General features: G+C 37.2%; 1 protein-coding gene across 1 annotated transcript in view; it reads right to left on the bottom strand.

Moving 5' to 3' along the window:
* Nucleotides 1–18,646, bottom strand: part of ULK4 (unc-51 like kinase 4) — a 212,171-nt gene extending 193,525 nt beyond the window's left edge. The window contains exons 1-13 of the mRNA XM_039715236.1: nt 18,524–18,646; nt 16,584–16,784; nt 14,275–14,374; nt 12,510–12,649; nt 10,947–11,106; nt 9,348–9,449; nt 8,444–8,527; nt 7,713–7,788; nt 7,004–7,099; nt 5,135–5,259; nt 4,946–5,015; nt 2,537–2,636; nt 1,988–2,092 (exon numbers count right to left, since the gene is read on the bottom strand). Coding sequence (XP_039571170.1) covers nt 1,988–2,092; nt 2,537–2,636; nt 4,946–5,015; nt 5,135–5,259; nt 7,004–7,099; nt 7,713–7,788; nt 8,444–8,527; nt 9,348–9,449; nt 10,947–11,106; nt 12,510–12,649; nt 14,275–14,374; nt 16,584–16,721 — 1,296 coding nt within the window. The 5' untranslated portion in view covers nt 16,722–16,784; nt 18,524–18,646. The remainder of the gene's footprint in view (nt 1–1,987; nt 2,093–2,536; nt 2,637–4,945; nt 5,016–5,134; nt 5,260–7,003; nt 7,100–7,712; nt 7,789–8,443; nt 8,528–9,347; nt 9,450–10,946; nt 11,107–12,509; nt 12,650–14,274; nt 14,375–16,583; nt 16,785–18,523) is intronic.
* Nucleotides 18,647–19,360: the final 714 nt, after the last annotated feature.

Below are 19,360 nucleotides of genomic sequence, written 5' to 3' on the forward strand. Positions count from 1 at the left end.
ATGCAAAATTTGTACAGGATGGGTGTACATGCTACTGCTCATTACTGAGGAATTTTCCATTGTTTTCTGGTATGTATTTTCTTCCAAGCAAATATCTGAGATTTAACTCTGTGTTTTTTTATATAATTATATTGCTAGTATTTCCATTTAAGTGATTTTTAAATGGGATTACAAAATTATAGGATTTTTTCAGTTTACATTTTTATCTTACTTGTACGCAAGAAAAATAATTGCATTTGGGTTTCAAAAGCTACCAAAAGGAACTATGCAGGTGACAGCTCATAAAATGTTTTAGCAATTCATTTCCGTACAGTAAATACATGTATACACTAAACCACTCGTGAATATAAAAAGTCCTTTATCAACAGCTAATCATTAATAAGGTATAGGGATTTTTTTGCCTGCAAAACCATAATTTTCTTGTAGATCATTAAATTGGATGACTGCTCAGTAACTGAACATTTGAGTGTGATTTTCATAAATAAAGAACTTTTAAAAAGGCAACTGTGTAATGGAATTCAACCTTTGACAGAAGAAGTCTAAGCTTAAGTAGAGAGCTATTTTCTTAAAAAGGTCTTCAATTCCACAGATCTGCAGAACACAGGGAAATTTTACAATTTAAGCTGACATTTCAGCTTTTGAAATTCTGCCAGCATCTAGCAAATCCCTTTCCAGGAGATTAAATTGCAAGCTCTTCAGATTTACCAGGTGTCAGTATCATCTTTAAGTCTGAAAAGCAGACTACAGAGTCATCACCAAGCAGGCAGTGACTCTGATTACATATCCTTGGAACTTAGTGGGCTATTTTGCATTAATTCTGAGTCTGGCATTGCATGCTAAGGAGATTAGTCTACATGTGCACATCAGTATGTGCACCTACCCCTAATCTCATCTCTTATACCAGTAGTAAGAAGAGAAGCAGTGGACTGGGGCTTTGTGTCAAAGTCCTGAGACAGACTGAGAAATTAACAGTGGTAGCATTCAAACATATAGCTACCTTTAAAAGTCTCCATTAGAAACAATGTCTCTCACCCCAAACATATTAAAAGAATATTATTTGCTAGTTACTTATGTAAGATTTTTCGTTTTTTGAAAGTGTTAAGAAATCCATTAAAACAAACCAAAAGAACTGTTAATACTAAAGCAATACAGCAACTAAAACCTGTAAGACATTCCTATGAGTTTAGATGCTCACTTCCAAGGAAAAATCTTGCATTCCCCACAACAGCAATTTACTGAGTCAAGTTGTTAAGACTGCTTCATTTTTTCTGGCACAGAAACAAAAGGAGAAAGCAACTCTTGCCTATCATTCTTTCTATTAATACATCTACCTATAAATACACATTACATTGTCATTGCAGTGCAGAGCACTGATTCTTTTTTTATTTGCTCTTTACAGTCAAACCTAAGTGTGGATTAGGTTTGACTGTAAAGAGGAGACTTGTTACAAACTGTTAGCACATTAGAATCCATACAACAGAAATAGGATGGACATTTCTTGCAACCTCAGGTGTTCTTTAAGAGGGACAATAAATTTATGTTGAATAGAAACATTATCACACTAAAGAGTAACAAATGTTACTCTGTAATTGTCTAACTCCTAATCTAGAAGGATTCATAGATGACTTTGTTTTAGAGTATAACAAACCAAAGTTATGTGTTCATTTAAGTAACAGATATCAAAGAGGGTTATCAGAAAACAAATATACCAAAGCACTGAACACAGCATTTAGCAGCTCCTATTTCTTGCAAGATATTATTTAATACTATTATTCAGCCCAAAATAACTCATTCTTCCAAATACACAACACAATAGGATTATAAAGACTGCCAAAAAATTGCATGAGATCTTGCCAGATAACTGGGTGGAACTGCTTTAAAATGAGAACTATAAAATACAGGAAAGGAGTTTCACCCTGATTAAAAATTTATCTGCAAAAAAGTCTCAACCACAAATTCCTGAATTGGATATTTTATTCTGATATACCTTTGCATTGTCAATGATTGGTGTCACGACAAGATCAGATTCAGTGTAAATGAGCTCTTTCAATTTTGACTCCATATCCTGCTGACTTGAGCACACATTTTCAGCCTAGAAGAAGAACAAAGTTTTTTAAAAACTGTTTTGTACCAAAAAAGAGTTAATCACGTTTATTCACAAAATATTTAATTTCAACATTATACCAAGCCATCTGGCCATGGAAACATATTCTAACTTGTTTTTTATTTAAATAATAGCAAACAGGACCAACTACAAATTATGGTAAGAGAAACATATTGGAAGAAAAACTATTAGGCCAAAATGTAGACTGAGAAGAAAGAAGACAACTTGTCTTTTATGCACTAGGGTAAAAAAAAAAAGGACACTAAGAATCTTTCTTAACTCCTACCTCTGAAATTCTGCAAGTATTTTTTCAAACAACTGGCACACTTAATTATGGAAGGATGCAAAAGAAAGTTAACTTTGCCACAGACTTCAGGTTAATATTCTAACTGTAGAGATACCATCACACCTCAGTGTAAACTTTTTACTCACTTTTTTCAACCACGAATCTCCTTGTGAAGAATTTTTGATTGGGACAGTAGTAGCATCACATACTTCTACTGCAGAGTTAGTTCTAGGTGTGGGACGAGAACTTCAGCAAAAGAAAGAAAAAACTAATCAAAAACTAATAAAGACTACAGATTAAGCTTCAGTGCAAACTACTTTTTTGTTGCTCTTTTGAAACTTTCATGCCATATAGCAAATTTTCAAAGCTGACTAACATAAATTACACTATGTTCTGCCTGATCCTTTAATTAAACACCAATTTTCTGTCTTAAAATGTGTTCTGACAAAGTTAGGATTTCTTTGCTGGTTAGAAAAGGAAACATGGTATTTTGTTGTAATTATTAAATGAATGTAATTTGATTATTTTCTCAGCCATAATGACTGTACAAACTGGAGCTAAACCATTATTGTCTTAACTCCTAATAAAAGAAACATACAAAGCAAATTACCTTGACAAAAAATTGCCATTTATTTTATGTTGTTCTCTTCTTACAGCCAAATTTTGGCTAAGTAATGAGAATTAAAAACTTCCTAATTTTTGCGTATCATTGTGAACTGAGTTTACCTTTTGCTTTTCCTTTTTAAAATTTTGTCTGCTAATTAGAAAATTAAGAAAGGAAAGACCAGCATACTGCAAATATGCAATTGTCATCATGCTGCTAGTGAATATGGGGTTTATAGTACACCATAATTTAAATTAAAACATTTAAAATCAACTTTAGAATTATCGTGATTGGCAAGCCAGGAAACTAGTTAAACCCACAACTTCAAAGGAACATGTTTTCTTGATTAGCAGAAAGTAATAGAAACATTTAGTTGTAAATCAGATTTCTTTATTAGAAAAAACAACTAAACTAAAAATACAAATACCAAACAAAATTAAAGACCCTCAGAAAATCAGTCAAATGGTTAACATAACTCTTCTCATCTTCCATCTATTCTCAACAGAAATTTAAATTTAAAGTGCACAATGAAGGAATGCTAAAATATTACCTACATAAAAACATATGAAATATTGGTAAACACATGAAATTTATGGTAAAAAAGTGTATCAGAATGTGCTTGGAATTTTAGTTCACAAACAAAAACAATCCCATGATTTCTAGCGAGGAGGCTGGAAAAATGATTCTAAGTTGACACATGCTTCCAAATGTATAGATTTGTTAAATATATATTTTTTTCAAATCAATTCAACTAATTTGCTTTCATATATAAGATACAGATAATAGTACCTATTTTTTCAGTTCACAGATGGTTTTTCAGTTTAAAACAAGAGATTGCTGAATCAAACTACTTAAAATGAATGAGATCTATTCCATTTGCACAAATAGAAAAAGCCATTGCTGTTAAAAGCTGATTAACCACCCCAGGAGCTAATTAAATTCTGATGCCAAGAGCCAGGCAAGCAAGTTTCTTTCACTTCAATGTTTTAATACTTTACTAGACATTACATACACTGCTTTCAGAAGTTATATCATTGAAGCAAAGAGAATTTCAGAACAGATATTTTTTAATTTGTTTGCATTACATTTCAAATTTTATATTTAATGTACCTATAAATAAATTAAATTGCTAAAAATATTATTTGGATTACATTTTTAATACCATTGTAGCCTGTCTTCTGAGCAGCTTGCTAAATTAAATGCTACCTGAAATTACTAATGATATATGTTTAGCTGTGATGATAAAAGTTATAAGTGAGATGATAATTAATACTTTATTAAAACCAACTAAAATCACTTTTGTACACAGAATGATGTACAAAAGCCCTGTTTCAGGTTATGCAAGAAGCTTAAAAGAGTATTTTCAAACTGGAATATTTCTGCTTGATGTTGACAAGAAAAGTATTTCACTAGACAATCTTCTTGGCTTGAAAGCTAGTATAAAGTTTCAGAATCAGGGCTTAACTGGAACAAATCACTGTTAAATCAATTACTATTTTTTTACTTAATACACATATGGTACTCAATAGACTCTTACCAATACCTTGCAATGAAAAGCTGCAGGAAGAATTTATTAACAGATCATACATTGAATGCTTATTCTTATGTATTTTAAGCAATTGTACTCTGAGAAAGAGAGAGAGAGAAAGAGAGAGAGAGAGGGAGAGAGAGAGAGAGAGAGATCTAACCAAATTTTAGATCAGAGCTTTCTGTTTAGACAGAGAGTTAAGTAATCAAAGCTTTACTTTCAAAAATTAGGGTAAGAAAGTCATATAAACTTTAAGTACACACACTGCTTTTCACAGCTCTTCAAATGTATTTTAGTATTTATTAACTGGTAATAGAAAATTTAAAAGGCAACACAGACACTGTGTTATAGCAATAATAATAAAATATTTGAAGGGACAAAAACCAACACCAAACATACAGGATTACAAGGAGGTTTTCATACCTGAGAAGAAATATGGATTCATTTGATTCACCATCAACTACACTTTTGGGCCGCAATTCCGTCTGAGTTTCTACCGTAAAGAGAACATGAACTTGCATTCACAGGTGAAAATCAAATAAAACATAGGGAGTAAATATATTGGTAGAATTGATAAAATAGCTTAAAAAATTAAAAAATGAGCAATATTACCTATTTTGAAAGAATTGCATGGTGGTTTAAGACCTGCCCTTGAGGATGACGGGTTATCTATATTTTCATGATCATCCACTGACTCTTTGGCACTACAAAAAACTGATGACTCTGTGTCTTCTCTGCTGTTCAATAAATGATATTAATTACAGATTTTTAAAAAAGAGGATTGATTATTAAAAAAAATTATTATATCCATTATCTGTTGCAGTTGTTCGCATACAGTTTAGCTGTCATTTCCTAGAACTATATACTCTTTAAATATGTGTTGCACACACTTTTTATATTGGTAATGGCAATGATGAAAAAGAAGTTTACAGCAAATAACTTGACAAATATTATTAGAACTTAAATGAAAGACATTAAAAAAGTTAAATTGTTATCCCATAATACATGAGATACTAAAGCAATACTAAAAGCATTACAGACATTTTAACCTTCACAGGAGAAAGTCACAAGATACCTATCTCCTATAATGAAGTCCATAGCCAAGATTAAAACCACGTTTTTGTGTGTGGAATGATTTACTGTCACACTTGAATGCAATTTTATTGGTTTTGGTTGTTTGGGCATTTTTTAACATGTCCTTGTATTATTCACATGGAACTGGGTCATAAAACCTTAATGAAGTCTCTCCAGGATATCAAATATTAATCCAACCCACACTGTGAAGAAAACAGATACATAGGCCTCACAGTTGGAAGAGAGAGTATTGAGCTTCCTTGCATGTCAAGCCAATGTTTTAGATTTGTCATATTTGTCAGTGAGTGCATACATCACCAGATATTTCAGAGGCCTTAGAAAAACCTCAAGAGTATGATCAAATAGCCCAATATTTTGTAGGAGATTAAGGTTCCTCTGGTTCTTTTAAAATTCCCCAAAATTAGCACTATCAGGATGTTGACGTAAATCTTGCTAAAATTTGAAAAAAATCTTAGTTCACAGTATAAACTTTGAATATAAAATTTTTTTGCAGGTAAAAGCAGTAATACAACTAGAAGACAAAGAGCTGTATCTCAAACTATAAGAAACCTTAATAACAAAAATACTGCAGCACTGGTACCAGAAATGGGTATTAAACAACATGAGAGAAAATTGAAGTAGATATAACAAAAACCACTCCGAATTCTAAAACTATTTTGACATTAGTTCCCCAGATTGAAACCTGAAGTATTTTTCAAACATTTATAACAAAGTTAAATAAAAAACAATGTTAAATGTCCTAATTCAAAACTAAAAACACAAAAACCAGCAAGGCGACAGGAGTCTAGAAGAAAACTAACTTTTTAATACATAAAAACCACAACAGGTTTGGGCGTTTCTGCATATGTAGCAGTGTAGAGTATTAAATATATAGAAAAAAATCTCCACTATTAGATTAATGCATCATGTCATAAGCAAAGAATATGGGTCAGCTGCATTTGCAAGATTATAAGGCTGAACCATAGCTCTAAGATGTTACACTGATGGGCTTTGTGAGGCTCTAAGCATAATGTATAAAAGCAAACAAAAAAAATTTACTGACCCATATTTATAAGATTCTAGAAAAGCATTAAAAAAAATCTAAGTCAGAATCATACAACAATATTATGTAAAATATAAATAAAAATGAGAGCATTTAGCTTAGAAGTGAATTTCAACACATTCTAAGGCCAGCAGGAAAGAGTCAGTTGAAAATGGATGGACTGTGCAACAAACTAATAGGATAATACAATTCCAAAATATCCAAAACCACCTAGTGAATGGTGTAAAACTCCATTCATTATCTCATGAAAATTCTAAGAAAAGTTCAAAAATTATAAAATATACAGACAATAAAATATTTTTGCTTATAGTTACTAAGAGAAATCTTCCTCAAATTTTCAGTACCTCAAGCTTGCGCCCTGTCTATCTGCAGAACCACCATCACAATGGCTAAGGGATCGTTTCCAGAATGGATGCTGCAATAGGTCTGTCCAATTCAGCCTTTGGAAAAGCAACAAACAAATTGTAAAAGCAGTGGCTAAGTACAACTCCACAGAGACATGCCCGACTAGGTTTTGAACACAGTGACACTACAGAGCAGTTAATTCCATTGTTTGATTTTCTTGGACAACAAGTAAGCTTTCTTACAGGACAAACCTTTTTGCCTTAAATCATAATAGGAAATTCACACAAGAGAGGTATGAGAATAAGAATGAAGGAAACTGCAGAGTCAATGTAAATTATCTGACATACCCTAAAACTTATAGCCCTAAATTATTTAACAATGGAACTGTATCAGGTATAAGTTAAATCCTAATGAAATACATGCGCCCATTGCTCTGGAAAAGCAAAGCCATCCAATTCTAAACCGGCTATCATTTTGTTACAAAGTTACCTATTTAGCACCAGATACAGACACAAAAAAATATGCATTTAATGAAAACATTAATTGTATATATCTTCATCCAAGAAAAAGCAGTTTGCTGTTTTATATAAGGGATTACATTCTTTTTGCATTCTTTGTCATCTACAAAATACTATACTTACAGTATCATAATAATTATTTTCTGCAGAGGTGACAATACAAACAGTTGTCATGAATTAGGCAGTTTACCTTTTCAGAGGATCCTTTTGAAGTAACCCATCAAGCAAACTGATGAACTCAGCAGAAGATTTGTGAAAAGCAGAACCTGTAAAGAAAAGCTCTAAAGATCAGTATTGGACAGCAAAAGCAATAATCCCCCAGTGTAAACAACACTATTATCTACAGATCATGCTAAAAAACTTTTTGATAGTAATTTAATCTGAAAACAAATCTCAATGTATAAAGAATCTCAAATATACACTCTTTGCATTTCAAAGAATCCTCAAAATAAAACCAAACCCAAAACAAACTACTAATGCTCCGTCACCAAACTAATAATTTTTTAATTATTTTTTTAATTTGTAACTTTAAAAAAAAAGTGCCCTCCAATTATCAGATAGCCACCAGGAAGAAATTAAATAGAGCTAAAATCTGCTTGAATTGAAAAAGAGCCACTAATGTGTAAGTATCTCTGCGAATAACACTGATGCCCAGAATGACCAAGATCAAAAATTCCACCCATTCCACCCCAGAAGGTAGATTCAATGTTTACAATTAAAAGTAAATTATATATGTCACCATGAAAAGGGAAACAAGCACCCATCACTAACAGGGAGTTATCACAGGAAGGCATTGCTAACATTCACTTTGGACAAAAAGCTGATTCCTGCAACAAGCCTCAGAAGAAAAAGGGCAAACCAAAGCTTTAACTTTTTAAGTATTACTGTGACTTGATCCATTAAAGAATAACAGAAGCCTACTCTCTGGTCCTGGTTGCAATGGATCTTCAGATAAAATCTTTTCAATTAATTCAGAACGGCTTTCTGACAGGAATGGTGGTTTTCCTACAAGCAAACAGAAGTGGATTTCACAGGTCAGACAAACTTCAAAATGGTTGCAAGGTACAATGATTTATCGTGAGCTCATTTTCCTGAGAAAGCATCCAAAGAAATAAACAACCTCAGTCTGAGTACTATTTATCAAGTTTTCTTGTCAATTTAAATTTCAAACCTCTTTTAAATTCTTTCATCATGAGCAGCAAAAGAAACTACAGACAGAAGAAGCACCAAAGATGGCTTGATGGAGATAACCATGACTGCCCTGTATGAATCAGACATGAGACAACAGGAAAAGACAGAAATCTCTGTATCTGTGTTACTGTGTTGAACCAACAGATCAGTGTTTTGCTTGAGGTTTAAGAAGGCTGCAGTGTAATTCTCTTCTATGATGAAGCTTCCTTCTAGCTGAAGCTAATGGGTGCTTTATGGGAAGGGAACCAAATTACTCTAGTTTTACAATAGTGAGGCAGTTTTCTCTTTCAAAGATTAAAATAATGCACACAGAGTTTAATACCAAGGAGGTAAAAACCACTATACCATCAGAATTTGAGGGCTACCATAATTTCAAATAATAGTATTATATCCTACATGTTGGTTAGTATTGTTGTCAATAGGACCATTTAACAGTATTGTTTTACCTGATTATTGGATAAAGACACTTTTATTTTTGTCTTTTAAGCACAGTTATTATGTTCTTCAAGAAATCTTCAAAACCTGCCTCAAGTTTTTGTCCTAACTTCCCTAGAAAGTTCAGAAGAATTTACTCTGGCACGATGAACTATGTTTCCATTATCACAGATATTAAATAGATTTACAAACTTACAACCTGAGAACATTTCATAGAGTAAACATCCCAGGGACCACAGATCACTGGCTTTGCAGAAGTTGTCTCCCTTTATTGCTTCAGGAGCTGTGTATAACGGAAAGCCTAGAAAATACAGAATGTATAATTAATACACTTTGCTTCTTCATTCAGCATTCTTCTTTTTCGACACGTCAAACTTTGTCTATACATTGTCAAACTTCACTGAGCTATAGATTATCTTCACTCAACATAAAAGAAAACTGAAATAGTAAATGTAAGTGGTTTCCAAGGAACTTCTCTGCTATACTTTCACTGGATTATGTAGGATTATATATGCTACTTTGTTGTTTATTTCACTTCAATTACCAAACTGACTTGTGCTGCACTTTTCAAACATAGTGATTAATGCAAAGAATTTTTTATTTGCTTTGAGAGCCAAGCAATTTGAGCAGAATGCTAAATCATTCTAATGTGAGTAACAGAAATAATTACACTGCATTAGATTTGGGATTTCTTTTTTTCAAAGCTATCCCAAGAAATAAACCTTCACAAACTTAGTAAATGCTGTTACAAAAACCAAGGTAGCTAGCCAATGAAATCACTGATCTAAACAGTTATGGCTCTTTTACCACTAAAACACTATTAAAACATCACATATTAAATTATAGCAGCTTATCCACAATCTCTTTTGTTTGATACAGGAATAAAATATACAGTTCCTATTTCTACAGTAGTTAACATCAGTTTTCAAAAATCTTTAAAGAAATTACACTAACTCAGTAAAAGTGCCAAATCCATAGCCCCTTAAAAAGTTTATTTTGGGTTCTTTTCTTCTTGGGTTTTATTTTTTTAAGTGACAAAAGGTCATTACCATACAGATCAAAACTGTTCCAAAGAGCAACAGGAAAGAGATTAGATTTGTATTTCTTCCTGAATAAAGATCTGATCTTGGTCTTACTATTTCCAGTGTGGAATTTCAGAAGGAGACAGCAAGGAGAGTTCTCTTTGTTCTCATAAAAAATGACAAAGAACTCTCTTGTTTCTGATAAAAGTAACTGATATATGGGACATCATTATCTTAGAAACAGAGGTCTATTAGATGTTCCAAGGTAATGACTAATAAAAGATTCAGAAGATTAAAACCAAGTTTCTGATTTAATGAAAAAAACCCCATAGTATTTACAGTCTACTGCATTTGCATGGATTTGCCTGTTGAAACTGAAGCACAGTAACTTTCTCAGACTTTAAAATGAAATTATCATTTTTAAAGTAGTGAAAGAGTTGACCTCAAACTAGAAATAGCCTAGACCATGTGCACCAAAAAGGACATTGAAAGTACAGCAGTGCAGTGTCCAATCAAAGAAGCAGTAGTTCTGTGTAGTACTTCCCGAATTTTCTCTATACTTTTAACTCTAACTTACAGGAATTTAGTTCCAGGTCTTTCAGAGAGCACCTGCAGCACAATCTTTTCAAAAGTCTATAAATAATTCCATAGTTCAATTTTTTTCAGAGACAAAACAGGACTAATTCTAAATAATTTCTCTTTATCATAATCACTGATACTCCAACTTTCATTCTGTCTCTGGTGTAAGTTAATTCTGGATAGTAAAAATCTCATACCTTGATCCATATTTTTAAAGTATCTTTGCAGACTGTTTTCATTAATATCTTCACCTTCCTCAGCTCCAGCTAAAGCAAAAACTTTTTCCAAGTCTTCACCATCTGCTCTAGCCCGGCAAAAACTACTGAATTTCAAAGTGCCAGACCCTTCCAGTAGAATCTATTAGAACAAACAAAATCCAATATGCAAGTATTATATACTAAAACTGACATTTCCAACATAAAATAATTTATTACAAAAATAATCAGAATCTCAAACCATTTAAGTACATAGAGTGGATCACTATAACCAAAAACACTGAAGTTTTTCTTTTAAGTCAAGTTTTTCTTTTAATGCCGATACTGTTTTTCTTCTTATAACCAAAGGTACTCCAATAGAGCCCTTAAGAGGTTCAATGTGTACTTTTGTTTACTCATTATTAAATCTAAATAAAAAATGATGATACTAGAGAAAAGACAGTTAAAGTAGAGTAAAACTGCACAGGAAAATGCAAGTCTAGTAAAACCAAGCAGGGCTTTGAGAGGGGAAAAAAAAGGAATTTTTCTCATTTTATTAGCAGAAACTTTCACAGATTTTGTCCGATGACAGTTTTCTCTGGCCATTCACTGCTTATTCTCGCAACTAACAACTTCATAATCCCAAAAAACCTTGTTTAGAGAAATAGTCTGGCCAGTCACTGCTTAGTCTCGAAACTAACTTCATAATCCCAAAAAACCTTGTTTAGAGAAATAGCCCATTCAGCCAGAAGCAGGGGGCAGGGCACAAAAGAAGCCTTAACTTTAGCATTTTACTTTCTGTTGAAATGAGCACTTTACAGCAGCACTCTTCTTTGGAAGACTACTGAGTCATCTACACTATGCTTAACTCACATATTTTTAGTGCTTTTGGGTCCACAAATGACAGGAACTGAGTAGAATCATGGAAGATTTTACCAAAGATTCACAAAACTGCAACTTGATCACTTACAGATCAAGGTCAAAACCAATTACTATTAAGCAAAAAATTTTTATTATACTCAATTTTATTCTGGTGACTACATGAATTAAAAACAAACACAGACTTTAGCAAACCTTTACATAAATTACAGACATACACAAAATGAGAAACTACATAAAGACTTGTATTTTTATACAGGAACAAGATGATAATTTCCATGGTATGTGCAAACAATATAGAAAATGATTAACAAAGAAACTTTAGTTAAATTTACTCCATCATTAGCATTTTCTATGACTGCAAAATATTCTGCAGCATGATAGAATAATAACAAATGTATGTCTCCAAGGATAGAAAACTAAAATCTTTCATTAAATTAAACCAGTACACCAAATCAAAAGGAATATATCATTTGTATCAGATATATACCAAGTAAAGAAATCAATTCTATAATAAAATATTCAAGCTACAGACTTGTCTCTGATTGTCTTCACATATATTACAAAACTCAACTGACCTCACAAGTGAGGTAAGCTTCTTCCAAACGGTAAAATACAAATAATAAAATAAATGCTGATGACGTGAAAAGTAACATCCAGTGTCCTATAGATAATACCCCTCCTCACCTTTCCAGGCTTCAATTCACAATAGATAATTCCATGCTTATGAATATGATATAAACCAGTAACCAGGTCAATACCAAATTCTCTCACCACATCTTCTGGTAGACATTGGTCCTGAGCAATGAGAGATTCTAGAGAACCACCTGAAATACACAAGGTCAGCAAGTGCATGTAAAGAAGGGGTCACACAAGTAATGCCCAATTACATAAACTTCAAAAGATGTCAATCAAAAACCAGTATCAGTCGATATTAAAAATATTTATTGATATCTAATAGTTACAAAATCTAAGATGTACAAAAATTATTTTCAATACTGTGACAAAATCTTACCTTTATCTGGAATAAAACTGACTGCATGACTTCAAAACTACTTCAATATTATTTTACAAAGGAAACAGAAGGGAAAAAGGAAATCCAGAAACTGTGTCACTTCACAGTGTAATAGTACTCCATGCTTTTATTAAAATTCCTTAACCAGATTCCTGCTGCTCAGGTTAAAAGAATAAATAATACCAACAGCAGGCTATCAACTTCTAAGAACAATTGCTAAAACTAAGGGCAGACCAGTTAAACTGTTTCCATACTATGGCACACAAAGAAAAAACACACAAAGAAAAAAAGCAGTGAAACCAGCAACACAGAAAAATTTTGCATCTGATAACAGAAACTATCTTTGAGACAAGTGAAAGAAATCTTCTATATTTCAAAAGTATTTTTCAAGTCTCAACAATATTAAGAATAAATCCACATGTTATTCTAAGTAAGTTAGCTCCAAGACACTCACCTTGCAGCAAATTATAAAACTGCAAGGTAAAACACCTGATAATTGCTCAACATTAAAAGGCTGCCTGTCTATACATACCCAAAGTTAGACTAAGCAAGTAGACCAAAGCCTCCATATGAGCCATTAAAATTACTTTTAATCACTGAAAGAATGACCTGACTTTTTTTCTCAGAACTTGTAAGTTCTCTTCTTCAGTAATTTTTCAAACAGAATTCTGGATAAATAAAAAGGCTGCATGTAACACAGACTTTTACTATTAAACAAACTCCAAAAGTTTAACATGCATCACATACATATTGGCTCACTTTTCTTTCCTTTCCATATGGAGGAAAGCATGCTGTCAGAAGTTTAAAACATGTAGTCATCACAATTAAAGAAAGCTTTACAAGACTCCTTTAATAGATTGATAAGAACTTATCAAAACTAAGTGAACAACTTAATGCAGTTCTGGGTTCTCAGTTTCCAAATTATAATTTTAACATCAAAATCAAAATACTTATACTGAATAGGAAAAAAAATTAATCATTCACTTTAGCTGCTGAATTGCCCTTTGAATAAAAATTTATTTGAATAATATTGTCATTAGAACTGATTTGCTCCTTGATGTCTTTTAAAAGAGAATGCCAAAGCTGCCAGTCCTTAGAAAATTTCTCAAGTAATTTTTACTGAGCTACCTTCTGACTATTCACAATTTGCTTTTATGTTCCCTGATTAGCCTTCTCTCTTCAGTTCCTAAAAACCAGCATTATGTAACTCGACTAACTTTTCAAAGATGAATGCAGTGAAGCAGAGAAGCATGATTTCAATTGATTTCTAAAAATGTTTCCAAGAGCAAAACCACTTTTATATATAAACAGGATTCTCAAGTTAATAATCAGATAATTACACTTTTTTCAAAGGTCTAAGCATTTGCTGTAGAGAAGCTGCAAGAAGTCTCTTATAAATACTCATTCTATAAACATTTGCCTTTGAGCTTATCTTACCTGTGCATAATTCCACTACAAGCCAGAGATGGTTGCTTGTTTCATACCATTCATAAAATGCCATTATATTCTTATGTGTGAGTCCCTGAGTCAGACGAACCTAGAGTGACATTTTCAACATGCTTAAGTAGGGGAAAGACATAAATGTATTTATATGGACTTGAGGAATGGGAACAAGAAACAATACAATCTACTCTAGATTAGCTACCTGTTCTCTTGCCTTTCCTAGTGCACTAACATTATTCTTCAAGTATTTTAGTGTTACATGTATGTTGAGAAAAGATAACTTTCCTCACAGATTCTGCCCACCTCACCTGTTTTTAAAATACAGGAAAAAACCTAGTAAATTCCCAACTCAAAATTATAAATATTATTTAGCCTCCCTGCACCACTAAATAATAAACTAGAAATCCAAATTTAGAGTCAAACTTACACTCCTACTGTTTTTTTTTTCAATAATAATACAAATGAGAGGTAATACAGTAAGAAGTGAAAAGAAGCTTTTCCATCATTCTTAATCTTATCAGACAAAGAAAACCATTCAAGAGACCCTGAAAATCTGTATTTCTATAATACCTACATGGCCTAATATCTACAGAAGTCTGTTTCTTGCTAGAGTAGCATGTAAGGCATCCCCAAGAGATTTGTAAGGCCAATACACTCCTAAGAACAAAAAAGTTCCCAAAAATTATTTTTGAAACAATAAGAGAGAATATGAAACTGTATCTGTTTTGCATGGCAAGGTTTTGGTATCCAGGTGGGGAGGTCTACAGGACTGGCTTCTGTGAGAAGCTGCTGGAAGCTTCTTCTGTGTCTGACAGAGCCAATATCAGCCAGCTCCAAGACTGACCCACTGCTGGCCAACCCACCAGTAACGGTGGCAGCACCTCCAGGATAACATTTCAAAAGGGGGGAAACACTCCCATGTAACAGCAGCAGGGGAGAGGAGTGAGAATGTGCAACAAAACAACCCTGCAGACGGTGCAGAATGAGGGGCAGAAGGTGCTTCAGGAGCTGGAGCAGAGATTCCCCTGCAGCCCCTAGTGTGAGGCAAAGCTGTCCCTCTGCAGCCCATGGAGGTCCATGGCAGAGCACAGATCCACCTGCAGCCTCTGGTGGTTTCCTAGAGCAGGTGGAAACCTGAGGGAAGCTGCAATTCTCTCAGAAGTCTGTGCTGGAGCAGGCTCCTGGCAGGACCTGCAGACCCATGGAGAGAGAAGCCCATGCCAGGTCGCTGGCAGGATGTGTAACCCTGTGGGAACTCACACTGGAACAGCCTGTTCCTGAGGGACTGCACCCCATGGAAGGGACCTACATTGGAGCAGGGCATGAAGAACTGCAGCCTGTGGGAAAGACCAACACTGAAGAAGGTTGTGGAGGATGCTCCCATCCACACTGGAGCAGGAGAAGAGCACGAGGAGAAAGGAGCAACAGAGACAGCATCTGATGAACTGATCCCACTTCCCATCTCCCTGCATCTCTGGCAAGGGAGGAGAGAGAGAAAATTGGGAGTAAAGCTGAGCCCAGGAAGAAGGAGGGGTGGGAGAAAGGTGTTTTAAGATTTGGTTTTATTTACCATTATCCTACTCTGGCAATAAATTAAATTACTTTCCGTAAATTGAGTCTGTTTTGCCTGGGAAGGCAAGTTGTGAGTGATCTCTCCCTACGCTTATCTTGATCCATTCATTGTATTTTCTGATTCCTGTCCAGGTGAAGAAGGGAGTGATAGAGCAGATTTGGTGGGGAACCTGACATCCAGCCAAGGTTAACCCACTACAGAAACAAAACGTACCTACTGGAAAAATAAAATATTTGAACTGTATAACTGTATCAGTTTCCTTTCCAGACAGTATCATATTTAAAGCTTTTCCAAGGTTTTACAAACCAGAATTGATTCAGCTTAAATGATATTCTTTCATCAAAAATAATTTCTTCTTGCTAAGCAAGAAATTGATTGTTTACTGGAAGTTACTGCTACCCCTGGATTTGCACAACCAATAACTAAATAAAGCAAGCCACCACATGTAACTATTTTTACAAGTTCACTAACACATCACAGAAACAATAAGACCGTAAACATGTGTTAATGCATGCAATCTAAAAACCAATAAAATCACATGAAGAAATATATACATTAAAAGGAGACTGTATTTAAAGAATAAGAACTTAAAATCTTGAGAAGCTGGTCTAAATGTGACAAACTCCATCTAAAGCAGCACATGGCACTTTTCTGTAACTTGTGCAACCGGAATTTTGTAGGCTGTATTTTTTTTCCCAGATTCAGCAGGAAAAGAAACCCTATTACTTACCCAGTTTGCTACTCCAGCTCTCTTGCATTTATCACTGCAAACAATGGCAACAAAATTAATTGTCCCTTTTCTTCTTCCTTTATAAACAACTGTTGTATTTCCTCTTCCAATCTCCTCATACAAAACGAAGTTCTCCATGCTTTAGGATGTTTCACAGGCAACAGACTGGAAACATGGCATTAGTCTCATAAGCAAATAAACCTAAAGAAAGGAGGAGAAAGGGGAAGCCTTCAAATTTAATGGCCGTTCATGTATAGTAGTCACCCTCCCCATTACCATGAATAGGGATTCCATACTTCCAGAAAGATTGAATATAATTGATTTGCAGAAGACCTCCTCTCAGGACATGTGATCAAAATTTTGAAAAGGTGAATTTTACACTTCCAAAGATCTTATTCAAAAAGTAATAGACTGGCTAGTAGATACAAATTCTAAATGGTACCATCTGTAAAAATGCAAGAGGCTACAGGGAAAACAGAATAGTCTCTGATTCTCAAGAGTAATGGCTATGCCTTTATTCCAGCACACAAACCAATGGAGCCTAGAATCATAAAATCAGAGAATGGCTTGGGTTGGATTGGACCTTAAAGATCATTTTGTTCCAACGCCCCTGCTGTGGGCCACTAGAACACTGTACTCAATGTCCCGTTCAACCATGCCTTGAACACTGCCAGGAATGGGACACCCACAGCTCCTCTGACACACAAAACGGACTTTAAACACATGGATTTTGAGATAAAGAAAAAAGAGATCAAATAAACTGATACAAAAGGTGAAAAGGTGAGTAAGAAGGCCATCATGGAAGCCTCCCAAGCCACCACCTGTAACAAAGCAGGTGTGAACCTCCACAGAAGCACCCAAAGCGGCAGCCTCCAGGCACCGAGGGAACGGATTTGCTCTGGGCTGGACACAGGACCGGCACACCAAGGAGACGCTGTTCCCTCTCTTTACGAGGGGATGGCCAAACACTCCGAACGGAGCAGCCCGTGCACGACCCGCGATCTCCTGCGCTCCCCGCTCTGCCGTGGGCTGTCAGGCCTGAGGCGCTGCCCGGCGGGCGCGGAGCACAGCCGCCTCCCGACACACTTGCAGCGCAGGACAGGCGGCCGTGGGGTCCCGGGGGAGCTCCAGACGAGGGTTCCAGCCCTGCCCCGGGTCCGCTCCCGCACTCGGGCCGAGGGACGGCGGCGGAGGGAACGAGAGGGCGGTGAGGGATGGCGTGGGACAGCGGTGAGGGATGGGGGGAGCGGTGAGGGAGCGGTGAGGGAGCGGTGAGGGACCGCTGGGCGCGCGCGCTCCGCCGGGTAACGGCCGCGAACGCGCGCGGGAGAGGGGGAAAGGTACGAGAGCTGTGCCTGTGCCGGGAATGGACCCGGCGGGAAAGCAGGAAAGGTACGAGAGCCGTGCCTGTGCCGGGAATCCGGGAATGGACCCGACGGGAAAGGTACGAGAGCCGTGCCTGTGCCGGGAATGGACCCGGCGGGAAAGCAGGAAAGGTACGAGAGCCGTGCCTGTGCCGGGAATGGACCCGGCAGGAGAGGGTGGGAACGACAGTCGCATCTGTGCCGGGAATGGACTCGACGAGAAAGGATGGGAAAGCCGCACCTGTGTGCGGGGGATACATCCGCTGGGAAAGGATGGGGACTTCAGCCGCACTTGTGCCGGGGATGGAGCCGACGGGAAAGGATGGGAACGACAGGCGTACCTGTGTGCGGGGATGGAACCGGCGGGAAATGACAGCCGTACCTGTGTGCGGGGATGGAACCGGCGGGAAATGACAGCCGTACCTGTGTGCGGGGATGGAACCAGCGGGAAAGAGGAGGAACGGCAGCCGCCCCTGAGTGCGGGGGATGCAACCGCTGGGAAAGGAGGGCAACGACAGCCGCACCTGTGCCGGTGATGGACTCGGCGGGAAAGCAGGAAAGGAACGACAGCCGTACCTGCGCCGGTGATGGAGCCGGCGGGAAGGGAGGGGAACGAGAGCCGTAGAGCGGCGCGGGATGGATCACGGCCACGCCGCCGCCATCAACCGAAACGGCGGAGCCCCGCCCCCGGGACGGAGTTTCCCAAGCCCCGGAGGCAGTGTCCGGACGGGACACTGGTCCCTGCGTGCCACAAAATACAGGCAAGCGGGAAAAGCACCGGCTCAGCAGGCAGGGTGACTCCGGGAACCGGAGCGTTTTGCTGTCCTTTATTCCGGCTGGAACGTACCGCCGGATCCCACCGGGCTCCGTCCCTGCACCCCCCGCGCGCTACTCGGATGGTCGCCACCCCGCGCCCGTTTCCAGGAGAAGAACGCACCGCCGGATCCCACCGGGCTGCGTCCCTGCACCCCCGCGCGCTACTCGGATGGTCGCCACCCCGCGCCCGTTTCCAGGAGACGGCGCCGGACGCCGGAAGCAGAGTGGAGTCCCATTGGACCAAGGGGCGCCTACGTCAGGGCGGGACCACCGGGCGGCGAGCGGGGAAGGGGGAGTTCCCGGATGTGGGGAGCACCGGGGGCTCCGCGGCCGTCGGGAACGGTCGGGTGCCGCCGGCAGCCTGTGCTGGGGGGGCTGCTCTGGGCAACCTCCGCAGTCACACAGCACATGGCGTCCTCAGCCCTGCCGTGCCCTTCTGCAAGCGCCTAGCTGAGGGATGCTTTTCTTGTGACAAAATTTAGCCCTTGAAACAAGGGTTTTCTATGTTTAACAACAGCGTGGAGTTTTCACTCGTTTTTTCATTCTTGTTTTCAAGAACTTGTTTTCATTTTTTCATTGGGGATCTGGGGTGGGTTT

The sequence above is a fragment of the Passer montanus genome, unplaced genomic scaffold, assembly GCF_014805655.1.
Source record: "Passer montanus isolate IOZ18808 unplaced genomic scaffold, ASM1480565v1 scaffold32, whole genome shotgun sequence".
NCBI classification, from domain to species: Eukaryota; Metazoa; Chordata; class Aves; order Passeriformes; family Passeridae; genus Passer; species Passer montanus.